The sequence below is a fragment of the Prionailurus bengalensis genome, chromosome D2 (assembly GCF_016509475.1).
Source record: "Prionailurus bengalensis isolate Pbe53 chromosome D2, Fcat_Pben_1.1_paternal_pri, whole genome shotgun sequence".
Lineage (NCBI taxonomy): Eukaryota > Metazoa > Chordata > Mammalia > Carnivora > Felidae > Prionailurus > Prionailurus bengalensis.
In genome coordinates this window covers 3,013,574-3,026,440 of record NC_057351.1, presented here as the reverse complement: position 1 = coordinate 3,026,440, position 12,867 = coordinate 3,013,574, and the positions used below count along the sequence as shown (strand labels likewise).

General features: G+C 37.1%; 1 protein-coding gene across 7 annotated transcripts in view; it reads right to left on the bottom strand.

Moving 5' to 3' along the window:
• The window catches only part of PCDH15 (protocadherin related 15), a 1,256,363-nt gene that overhangs the window by 674,246 nt on the left and 569,250 nt on the right, over window positions 1–12,867 (bottom strand). For 5 of the 7 annotated variants that reach the window (XR_006299724.1, XM_043596132.1, XM_043596136.1 and 2 more), the window contains 2 exons: window positions 6,654–6,668; window positions 6,079–6,144 (listed from right to left, as the gene is read on the bottom strand). Coding sequence is in view for 6 of the 7 variants with exons in the window: in XM_043596132.1 (XP_043452067.1) it covers window positions 6,079–6,144; window positions 6,654–6,668 (81 nt within the window). In the remaining variant the exon portion in view is untranslated. The remainder of the gene's footprint in view (window positions 1–6,078; window positions 6,145–6,653; window positions 6,669–12,867) is intronic. The other 2 variants (XM_043596133.1, XM_043596135.1) reach the window with 1 other exon arrangement.

The window sequence follows — 12,867 nt, the reverse complement described above, 5'->3', positions numbered from 1 at the left end:
CTAAGAGTCCATTGAACCTACAACATATATTTCCAGAAAGATTTTTAAAGACATCTTTAGAGCCATGTTAAATTTACAACAAAAAATGAAAGGGACATACAGAGATTTCCTATATACACCATATCCTCTCACACACATAGTCTACTCCATTATCAAAATCACTCATCAGAATGGTACTTTTTTAGAAATTAAGGATAAGCTTACAGTGACACATCATAATGATCCAAAGTCTATAGTTTACCTTAGGGTTCACTCTTGGTTTTATACATTCTATGGGTTTGAACAAATGTATGATGACATAAATCCATCATTAGAATATCATATAGAGTATTTTCCACCAAAAAATATCCTCTGTGTAATGCTTATTTATCTCTCTCCCACTCACCCTCAGACTCTACTGAACTTTGTATTTTCTCTGTAATTTTGCCTTTTCAAGAATGTCTCCATACTTTTGTATTTCCAGTTGGAATCATATATATGCAGACTTTTCAGATTGGCTTCTTTTACTTAGGTATGTGTATTTAGGATTTCTCCATGTCTACAAATAAACTTTAAAACATAGGCTGTAACAAGAGACAAGGAAGAACACTAGACAATCATAAAGAAAACAATCCAACAAGAAGGGATAACAATTATAAACATTTATGCTCCCAATAAGAGAGCAATGGGTAGATCATCCAAACAGAAAATCAACAAAGAAACAGTATCTTTTTTCTATCTTCCTTCCTTCCTTCCTTCCTTTTTTTTTTTTTAATTTTTTTTTCAACGTTTTTTTATTTATTTTTGGGACAGAGAGAAACAGAGCATGAACGGGGGAGGGGCAGAGAGAGAGGGAGACACAGCATCGGAAACAGGCTCCAGGCTCCAAGCCATCAGCCCAGAGCCTGATGCGGGGCTCATACTCACACCGACTGCGCCACCCAGGCGCCCCCTTCCTTCCTTTTTTGAAACAGTCTCTTTGAATGACATATTGGATTAGACGGATCTAACAAATATATTCAGAACACTCCATCCTACACATTCTTTTCAAGTGCACATGGAAAATTATCCAGAATATACCACATGTTAGGCCACAAAACAAGGCTCAACAAATTCAAAAAGATCAAAGTCATATTATGCATCTTTTCTGACTAAAACAATATGAAACTAGAAATCAACTCTAGAAAAAATTTTGAAAGAACACAAATACATAGAGGTTAAATAACATGCTATTTAACAATGAATGGGTCAACCAAGAACTCAAGGAGAAAATTCAAAAAAAAATACAGGGAGACAGAGGAAATGAAAACATAATAGTCTGAAATATTTGGGATGCAGCAAAAGCTACTCAAGAGGAAAATGTAGAGCAATATGTCTCCACCTCAAGAAGCAAAATCAATTTCAAATAACAGCCTAACTTTACACATAAAGGAACTAAAAAAAGAAGGATGAATGAAACTCAAACCAGTAGAAGGAAGGAAATAGTAAGGATTAAAGCAAAAATAAACAAAATCGAAACTAAACAAACTATCAAACAAAACAACAATAGAACAGATCAATCAAACCAGGACCTGGTTCTTTGAAAATAACAAAATTAATAAACCTTTAGCCAGACTCATTAAAAGAGAGAGAGAGAGAGAGAGAGAGAGAGAGAGAGAGCTCAAATAAAATCAGAAATGAAAAAGGAGACATAACTGACATCATAGAAATACAAAGGACTTTGAGAATATTATGAAAAAAAATATAGACCAACAATTGGATAACCTACAGCTAACATCATACTCAGTGGTGAAAACTGAAAGCTTTCCCTCTAAGATCAGGAACAAAACAAGGATGCCTACTCTCAACATAGTACTAGAAGTCCTAGCCATAACGATTAGGCAAGATAAAGGAATAAAAGGCATTAAAATTGGTAAGGAAGGAAAAAAAAAACTTTCACTATTTGTATATGACACGATAATATTTATAGAAAACACTAAAGACTCCACCAAAAATCGAGAACTGATAAGTGAGTTCAGTAAAGTTGTGGGATGCCAAATCAACATACAAAAGTCCATTACATTTCTATACCCTAATAATGAAGTAGTAGAAAGAGGAAGTAAGAAAACAATCCTATTTACAACTGCATCAAAAATAATAAAATATCGGGGCGCCTGGGTGGCGCAGTCGGTTGGGCGTCCGACTTCAGCCAGGTCACGATCTCGCAGTCCGTGAGTTCAAGCCCCGTGTCGGGCTCTGGGCTGATGGCTCAGAGCCTGGAGCTGTTTTCGATCCTGTGTCTCCCTCTCTCTCTGCCCCTCCCCCGTTCATGCTCTGTCTCTCTCTGTCCCAAAAATAAATAAATGTTGAAAAAAAATTAAAAAAAAAATAATAAAATATCTAGGGATAAACTTATCCAAGGAGATGAAAGACCTATACTCTGAAACTGTAAAACACTGATGAAAGAAACTGAGGACAACACAAACAAATGGAAATATGTTCCATGTTCATAGAATGGGAAAAAAAAATGTTAAAATGTCTATACTTCCCAAACAAACAAACTAAATAAGCCAAAAAAACAGACTCTTAACTACAGAGAACAAACCAATAGTTACCGGAGGGGAGGTGGGTGGGCAAATGGGTGAAAGAGGTGATGGGTATTAAGAACACATTTATTTTGATAAGTACTGGGTAATGTATAGCACAGCTAAATTGGTACATTATCCACCTGAAACTAATATAATTGGTTAATTATACTGGAATTAAAAAAAAAAAAAACAAGAATAGGTTTTTCCATGCCTTTCTTGGCTCATCAGCTCTTTATTTTTATCCCTACATTTGTCTGAATGTAGCACAGTTTATCCACTCACTTACTGAAGGACATCTTGTTTGCTTCCAAGTTTTAGAAATTAGAGATAAAGTTGCTATAAACATCCATGTGTAGGCTTTTGTGGGGACAAAAATTTTCCAGAAAGAATTTTTAGATATTCTTATTTTATTAAATAAGAGAATATGTCCTAAGTCTGTTTCTCCATGTGCATTCTCCCTTCTAAATGTAACTGCACATTAAACATGCCATACCCACCACCTCAAGGCTTTTCTCATGGTTGTCAGGGGCCAGCACGTGTCCATTTATGTGTTGACATTGTGTCCTTAAAGCATAACCTCTGTTTTTCTATAGTTATCCTGGTTCGGGTCGAGAGTTATATGAAGAATCTGTTATCAATATTCTGTTGAGAACAATGATCAAAGAGGGGAAGAATCTGACAGAGCCCAGGGTTACAAAGAAGCTTATGGATCTTTACCTATTACAGTTTTTATCTTTCAAACATACACATTTGTGAAAATGCAATTATAATGCATATTCACAACGAGGAAATAGTCCCATCCTATGCAGTATAAAAGTTTTGAAAGATGCAGGTGCATGTGACAAATAATGGACATTCTATATATGGACCTCAACGACTTACATGAGAACATTAAGTATAGACTTAATAAAAAAAAGTGAGCTACTAAAAGCTGTACTTTAGTGGGAAGAGGTCTTCAGCAATAGATATTATTTACCTGTAGTCATTAATAAAGTAAACCACAGGCAAGCTGACACACAATAGACTTACCAGTTTGACTTAAGAAAGGGTTTGTTCTTTAAAATGAGTGTTTATTAAACTGGTAAAATCAAATATCCCCAGGTTTTATTACAACCAATTAAAAACTGGTGGGAAAGAGAAATTAAGAGAGGTTAAGAGCAGGATCAGAATTAACTGTCTTACTGGAAGTTTCTTAGATAGACTGAAGAAAAATATGGGACACGCTTTCATACGCTGCTTCCTTCAGACATTCAAGACAAGATGACGGCATACCGCATTATAATCTCTGGCAGAGGTTCACTTGATCATATTTTTAGAAGTTTAATGTATAACAAAAATGCAAACATTTAGCCTCCAGACAAGTATTTATATTGCTTGTGATGACACTCAAGTAACTTTGGCAGCATTCTGAGTAGTTGGCAGTTTCTACAAAATATGCCAATTAAAGAACACAACGTTGCTATGCTGAATCATGTCACATTCTTCTAGAACACAAATATTGAACGTCTACCACATGCGGTATACAGCACTCTGTGGCAAGGGCTTCCCAGAGTTCCTGATCCTTTGAAAGTGGGATCTAGTCCACACAGGGGGGAGGTAAAATAGCATCATCATTACTGTCTATAATCACCTGTTTGGCAAATAATCTCTGTAAAGAATCACGTGTTAAAACGAAATTATTTAGTAAAATTAAGTGTTTTAGTTCAACTCAGCTTGTAAGTTCAAGTTAATTAACTTGAGCCACAGGGAAACGAAAATAGAGAGTGGTCTTCTATCAGGTTTTTTCTTTTTGGTCTCTGGTTTAAAAGGCCAACTGTTTTCCTTGGAGAATATTTAGAAAATATGGATTTGATTTTGAAATATTACAGATTTTTATTTGGAAAATAGTTAATGATACATAAACCATAATTTTCTACATGGGCAAAAAAAATTTTCCTGATACAGCATTTTCACGTATTTTTTTTATTTTCTATAAACACATCTAAGATTTACTTCCTGTTTATTCAAATGTATCATAATAACTCATTAACTTCATATGCTTTCATGCTCAATATATATTGGACTTTTAAAAATAATGAAAACATCCAAATTTTTGTGATATTTTTAAATGTTGCTAAAATTTAGTATAGATAATTAAGTTTGTTTAAATGGAGACCAGCAATGCTGTGGACATTTTTGGATGATTCCAAAGGATATGGAAAAAGAAGAAAAAAAAATTATGCCAACTCTTCAAAGGGGTAAGGGAATGTTTTCTTTAATGTTTATTTATTTATTTTGAGACAGAGAGAGAGAGAGAGAGAGAGAGAGAGGTGGAGAGAGAGGAAGAGAGAATCCCAAGAAGGCTCTGTGGTGTCAGTGCAGAGCCCAATGCAGGGTTCATTCTATGAGCCAGGAGATCATGACCTGAATAGAAATCAAGTCAGATGCTCAATCAACTGAGCCACCCAGGCACCTCTAAAGGAATGCTTCTAATACAGCACAATGAAGGTATTACATATGTTATAGAATTTTCAGAATGTATGTAGGGCTAAATTCCAGGAAAAATGTCATTCTGTAATAAGCCAATTGACATAATTCCTTTATATATATGTGTGTGTATATGTGTGTGTGTATGTGTATATATATATGAATATTTATTTATTTATTTATTGATCTGGAAAACAGACTGCTTCCAACAGACACAAAGTACAAAGTGAACAAGCCCCATGGAAGGTCCATCACAGAATTAGTAGTCAAACTGAGCCTCCTAGCACATTCTCACACTTACACTAGTTTGAAATAGAAACCAAGACTTGAGAGATACCGTTTTACTGCAACCTAACAGAAAAGAATCTGTAAACACACTGAAGTTCAAAAGGCTAAGAGAGTGTTGTATAGAACAAAGCACCAGTGGTATTTATTTTTGGTTTTGATAAGGAAGAGTACTTTTTGAAGAACTTAGTATGGATTCCCTATTAGTTGTTAATGATGGCAGACCAACTGAGCGAACACTCAAGCTTCTTCCTCTGCTCTCAGAACCTTCGTCAGGTTCTCTCTTCCCAAGAATTTTCAGATCTCCTGATAACCATTCCTATATCACCATGTCTAGTGGGCTATGGAGGGTAATCCTTACCAGATTCCCACCAGCGTAAGCTGCCAGGGGAAGGCTTACCTTTTGGTCGACTTCTTTTGGAGGGATGCAATGTGTCTTATTTAGGTGACCAGATGTTTGTGTGGGTGACAGTCAACTCTACCTAGTGACAAAGAAATACCCCAGCTGTATCTGGATTCACTCTTGGGACTGACTGGGTGCAGTGACTCCTTTACAGTCAAGACTATGCAACCTTTCCAGTCATGGAAGTGTCTCTTGATCCAGGTAAAGCATTTTGTGCGTGTGGCCCAATTTAAACTCATACAGAGAAGAAATTAGGGGAGCACTATTTGTGGATTTGGGTTAACTTCATTTAGTACTTCCACACGTAACAAATCTAGGGTTGAAAGGGGAAGAAATCCCTCTTGGACACGTCATTTGTAAAACAGGAAGCTCACTCACCGTTCCGGCTTTCTTCATCAATGGCAACTATGGTGGCTGGCGGTCCTCCCCTAGCTAGTTTGCAATCTAAGGAGAGAAAACAACCATACGTAAGAAGTAACAATTGCACGAGCATTAACCTTGAGATCAAATTCACTGGGATATATATTGATATTTAAAAATAAAAATCCCACAATCAAATTGATATGCATCATTACTTCTAATATTTTAATTTTTTATCATAACCACCACAGAGATCCCTTACAACATCATAACACGTTCACTTTGTACACCCCAAACTACTCAAATCTTATGGAGAAAACACCAGCAGAGACCACTGGAGAGCAGAAGTCCTTCAGGACAGAGATAATGGGATGGTAATTTAACCCAAAGAAATAACATAAAGGAATGATTAACAAGGATAAATTGTAATTAAAGCTTCACAACAGAAACAAACATAATTGGACTTTAATTGTGATAAAGGGTCTAATTAAAGGGAGTGAATAGAATTTTAATAATGTTCTAAAGAGAAGAAAACAAAGACAGACAAGCAATGTTCATGAGGTTGTTTGGCATTTTTATTTTTGTCATCTTACCCTCATATTGCCAGTCTGGAGTCAAAAGTATAGAGTCATCAATGGAAGCAGAGCAGAAAAATGGAAGAAAGAAAGGAAGAAAGAATAGATGTATATATTTAGTGTGGATTGAAAGATATAAATAGCACTATATAATAACAGATACATCACATAATAACTTCCAGAAAACATATACATAAAATCCTGATATCAGACTTTTTAATCCTAATATAACACTAACACAGTAACTTCATCATACATCATTAGCATATTGAAAAATTACTCTTATAGATAGAGTTGAAAAAACATAAAGTACATTTATAGGTTTCCTATGAAAAGGTACATACAAATTAATTATGAACAGTCTAGTATCCCTATGTTGAATGAATGTTAAGATTAGTGCCTGTCCATCAGTAGAGATGACTAATTTGTTACTTTAAACACTACTAATATCTTGTCAAGAATCTAAGGATAATGAACATAAAAATAGTGTCATGAGCTACAATATCCATGACCATTAAAATAGGAAAGCTTTGCCAGCAAGATGTCAAATGTCCACTTCTGGGGTGTAAACCACACTCTTAGGAGGTACTCAGTAGGCCTGATGAGGCTGTGTTATACAGTTAAATATCCATGTCACACTCCTGTGACTGCAGCATAAATCACATTTGCTTAATGTCATCCAAGCACGTGTGTCATTGGGTAGATTTCAAGGTTTCTCATTCATTCATTCATTCATTCACTCAAATTCTATGTATTATGTGCATATACATGAACAATAGAACCCTTGGCAAGCACTACTCTATATGTAAGGTACATGCTCTCTCACATGAATCTCAATATCTCACAGATTTCCAGTATTTTTCTTTCCATCCTTGTCAATATTGAAGGGGTTTCAAGTCACACCATTGTTAGATCCTAAATATCTCATGTCCACTGCACTTCTCTACCCCAACATAGGACAAGTGCTCACTGTTTGTCACCCCTACTCTTGCAGTGGTTACCTCACCACTTCCCAGAAGCTTTGTTCTCACTCTGTGTTCATTCATTCTTCCCATCAGAATGACTTTCATGCACCCAAATCAAAGGTAACATAATAGCACATCTCTGCACAAAACCTTACATGTTTCCTTTGGAGTAAAGAAAAAAAATTCTTATGATACCATTGAAAGATTCTCAAACAGAAAGGGTTTAGGATAATGTTTCAAAAGATGTCAAGTCTCAACATGGTTCACTTAGAATTAAGCCCTGTGCCCATCAGCCATATCAGACCCCTTTACTCTTGCTGGGACCTATTTTGTATTTTGAGGGAAGTTCTGCTACCTGAATTCATTTCTGCCTCTCTTCTGTCCAGCATATTTCCGCTTTTCTTTCTTTCTTTCTTTCTTTCCTTCTTTCTTTCTTTCTTTTCTTTCTTTCTTTCTTTCTTTCTTTTCTTTCTTTCCTTTCTTCTCTTTCTTTCCCTTCCTTCCTTCCTTCCTTCCTTCCTTCCTTCCTTCCTTCCTTCCTTTCCCTCTCTTTCCCTTTTTTTCCTTTCTTTCTTTTTCTCTTTCTTGATGGCACAAGATTTCTCCTGTTTTATGAGAACTTGCCCACACCCCCAGTCAGAATTTATCTCCCACCTCATGTTCTCATAATATTTTGTTCATCTGGTATTGTATTCTTGTATGCATTCAAACATTATTCATTTGGTTAGTCAAATCTGTAGATGAATTACTGTGAACATGGGAATATAAAATTAACAGCTCCTTTCTTCTAGGGTCTCAGGTGAAAAAGGTTAGAGACCAGCTAGAACAAAGACGCATAACCTACTACACAGGTGTCGTACAATGTGGTATTTGTGGAGTCAATTCCTTAATAAGTTCATGGACAACGTAAGTGGAAAGGAGATACACAAGAAGGAGGAGGTGATCTGTGGAGAAGAGAATAAAGGAAACCTGACCAATTCTTACCAGGCACAGTTCTTGGATTACCAAACATCTCTTCTGTTTGTCTTTTACAGAGTAGTTACTTTTCAAGACTATTCCTTCGTCAGGCGGCTACCATTATATGTATGGATACACTTTCTCTACTCAGCTAAGCCAAATCTGACTCCCCATCCCCAATCCTACCTAAATGCCTTACCCTCTCTACCCTCAGTCCATTCTCTAGTCACAACCACCCAAATTTGTGTTTTCTGTGCCATCTGCTCAAATGCCCTTTGTCCTCTTCTTCCCCTGGTTGACCTCTATTTCTCTTTAGAAAACCTGGCAAGGCATCACCTCACTAGAAGATCTTCCTCATTGCTGGTTAGATTAAATGTCTCTTCTCTATATTCCTTCAGTGCACACTATATTCCACTGGATAAATTACCCCACTGAAAAAAAATCAGTGTGTCTTTCTCACAAGAACTCCTTCAGACCAAAGTTGCATCACATTCATCTTAGAAACCATCATATTTATAATATTCAAACCTTAGTACTCTTAGTACTCTCTCTTAAGAATTGGTCCTAAAAGAACGTGTGTTGATTTTTTCTGAACTACACTCTGGCCAGCTACAATCTCCCATTGAACATGAGAGCTGCTGAGAAATCTGTGTTCTCACTATGTCCCCAGCAGCACAAACAGCCCAGGCACATAGGCCCAGCTGTGGTTCCTCCCTGTCAGCCCCCATTAGGAGACTTTCCCTAAGCTTTCTTTTCCAGCAGGCTCCACCCCTCCCCCAGTAAGATGTTCTCATGTCTAAAAAGTGCTTTATTTGAGATCAAACCAAAAGTAATTTAACATTTTTAGACCACAATATTAACGAAGAGAGACAAGTAGGTTTCTAAAATGAATACATTAATAGCATTGTTAACAACAGCTAAAATATTTGTTTTGGAATCATGCATTCATGAAAGCATAACTGATTAGTTTTGAAATGCACAAAAATATTTTCAATATTGAAGTATATTCATAATTGTCTTGAAAAGAAAGTGATCTGGGTGGAATGCCCAGTGATGTACTTTCTACTCAAAATATCAAAATGGAGATCAAAATGAAGACTAGAAAGCATTTTGGGGGCTGAATGATAGTGTTCTCTATGGTCCATGGATAATTTGTCCACCACATGAAAGGCAGGTTAGCTGATGACGTTCTACTTTGGAAATGGACTTCCCTAATCTATTTAATTTCACCCTTGACTGTCCTGGTTAAATCACAAATTCATTGTTTTTCATGCCTCAAATTTCTAACCTCTTAGGCCTCTACCTGATTCCCATATCCAATTTATTGTAAAGTGCAGGATATGAATACAAATGCCTGAATGCTCAGTGTGATTTATTCCTGCAAATTTGTCATCAAGCTAAAAATAAGCCATGTATTTTTAAATAATCTCATGCAACAAGTTGGATTTAAAATGCAAAGAGAAGGATAGAGCTAGAATGTATTATACTAAGTGAAACAAGTCAGTCAGAGACAAATACCATATAATTTCAGTCATATGAGGAATTTAAACAAAACAGATGAACATGTAGGGTTGGGGAAGAAGAGAGGGAAACAGACCACAAGAGACTCTTAAGGATGGAGAACAAACAGAAGGTTGACAGACGGAGGGGGTGGGGGATGGGCTAAATGGGAGATGGGCATTAAGAAGGGCACTTGTTAGGACGAGCACTGGGGGTTGTGTGTGAGTGATGAATCACTGAATTCTACTCCTGAAACCAGTATTGCACTATGTTAACTAACCAGAATTCAAATAAAAAAAAATAAATATAATAGGGGTGCCTGAGTGGCTCAGTTAGTTAAGTGTCTAACTTTTGATTTTGGCTCAGGTCATGATCTTACAGTTCATGGGATCGAGCCCCACATCAGACTCTGTGCTGACAGTGCACAGCCTACTTGGAATTCTCTTTCTCTCCCTCTGCCCCTCTCCCCTGTTTACACGTGCTCTCTCTCTCTCTCAAAAATAATAAATATTTTTTAAAAACTAAAACTAACTAAATAAATAGATAAATCCCAAAAGGAAGTATTAGAAAAATATGCAATGACTTGGTTTCAAAGGCACTACATGTGTGATATGCTATTCTTATTGCAGCCTGGAGCTCAGAGCGTGCATCTGATGGGCCACAGAAAGGCAATAATACAAACTTGTCTACACATGCTCATTCCTCAAAGGGAGTGAGAACAGCCAGGAAAACCCCGTTCCCACTGTAGCCTATGCTCAAAATGTTATTTTAAGGCCAAACATTGTGTTTTCAATAAAATTTCAAGCCTATTCACTTGGCTTTTTGCATATATTAATATTGTAATTGCCTTGGCCATGTCGATACCTTGCATATTGTGTTTCCTGTAGACCTCTCTTCTGAGTCTGGGCCCTGCTGCCCAACCAACACCTACCCTTGCAATTTCACAGGTGCCTTAAATGTACCGCTCTCCTGAGCCCACAACTGGCATCTTCCCGCCCGCGTTATTTCAGCGAATAGCACAACTGTGCACCAAGCTGCATAAACCAGAAAGCAGAGGGTCACCTGTGAGCCTTCCCATTTCCCTCAGGCGCCTAGACTGAACCCACCAATGAGCCTTGAATTTAATTCCTACAGAAAAACTTTCCATATCTACCTGCTGCTTTCAGTCTCCAGTGTCACCACACTGATCCGATCTCTTACTCATCAAATACATTTTCCTAACTACTTTCCCTATGGACACTCTTGCCCCACTTTTTAATTTTGTCTTTATCCACAGTGATCTTTTTATAAGTAGCAACTGACTTACCTTTTCATGATCTGTCATTGCTTTTAGGTTAAAACTTTTTATGATCTACTACCTTCTGCATGATTTTAGAATGAAAACCAAAATACATGGCTTCCAAGGTCCTATGTGATATGCCCCCCCACCTTATTTCTTTCCTGTCTTGTCTGTTTCCGAGTTCTCACTTGCTCTCAGCATTCTAGACAAATGTTTTTCTTTTCCTTAATCATTCTATGTTCCACCATGAGCTACCTCAAGACCCTTACATATTACAGTATTTCTTATTTCTCATCTTAACTCTCAGCCCATCATTTACTTGTATATCTTTTAGATTCTGGTATATTCTTTAGTTTCTCAAAGAAACCATGCCTGACCCTGAGCTTCTCTGATGTATACACTCCCCTCGCTCTGCCTTCTAGAACCAGTTTATGAATATATGATGATTCACTTACAGATCTTACTTCTATTCCTCAGGGTTGTGTCCCAAGGACAAATTTTCTAGAACATAATTGATTCTCAGCAGTTATTTAATAAATGCAGAAATTTATGGCTTCAATCAAATTTATAAAAATTAAAAAAAATGAAAACTCTATAACTGAATCTTTTTTATTTTTCTTAAATGTTTATTTATTTTTGAGAGAGAGCACGAAAGGGGGAGAGGCAGAAAGAGGGGGACAGAGGATCCCAAGCAGGCTCCTTGCTGACAGCAGTGAGCCCGATGTGGGGCTTGAACTCACAAACTGTAAGATCATGACCTGAGCCGGAGTTGGAAGCTTAATCAACTGAGCCACCCAGGCACCCCATCCCCCTTCTTTATTTAATATTTGAAATATCATTCTCATAAACAAGTAATGCGGAAGAAATGAACAACAAACTAATGGTCTAAAGACAGGATCATTAAGGCTACCTCACCAGAAGCATGAGGGGAGTGGATGTGCTACTCAAAATATGCCACTTGGGCATACAGAGGTGAAGGCGATAGAGACCCAGTGGATTCAGGAAAAGCTTTTTTTTTAACCTTCCTTTTTATAGTGTAAAGAAATTAGAAAGGGGGCCTATGCCAGCAAGAGAGTTATTACCAGAGATACCTTTTTCATTGGAGAGACTTAGCTGCATGTCAAGGCAAACATTTGTTTACCAAAAATTTCCTCTTCACATCTTCTTATGAATTGCCTTCTTACCCTTTGAAGCCCCGACCCCTGTCCATTTCCTTAGGACAGGATGGTGTGTATATAAGCCTCAACTGCCTGGCTGCCTTTTAGTCTCATATCTTTGTGAGTAATTTTGTTTTTCCCCTGTTAATTTGTATATATTTTATTACAAGGTGTCTCAGTCAAGGACTTAGAGAGGAAGAGGAAAACGAATCCCCCCCCCCCCACACACTTGAATAATCTACCATTGAGGTAAAGAAGGTAATAGAGGAATTATACAGCCCTTTGAGATTCTGTGGGGCTAGTAACAGAAGACCATGGAGGGTTGAGAATACCAGGGAAAGAGGCATAAAGAGAAGGGAGGAGAAGACTTTCAC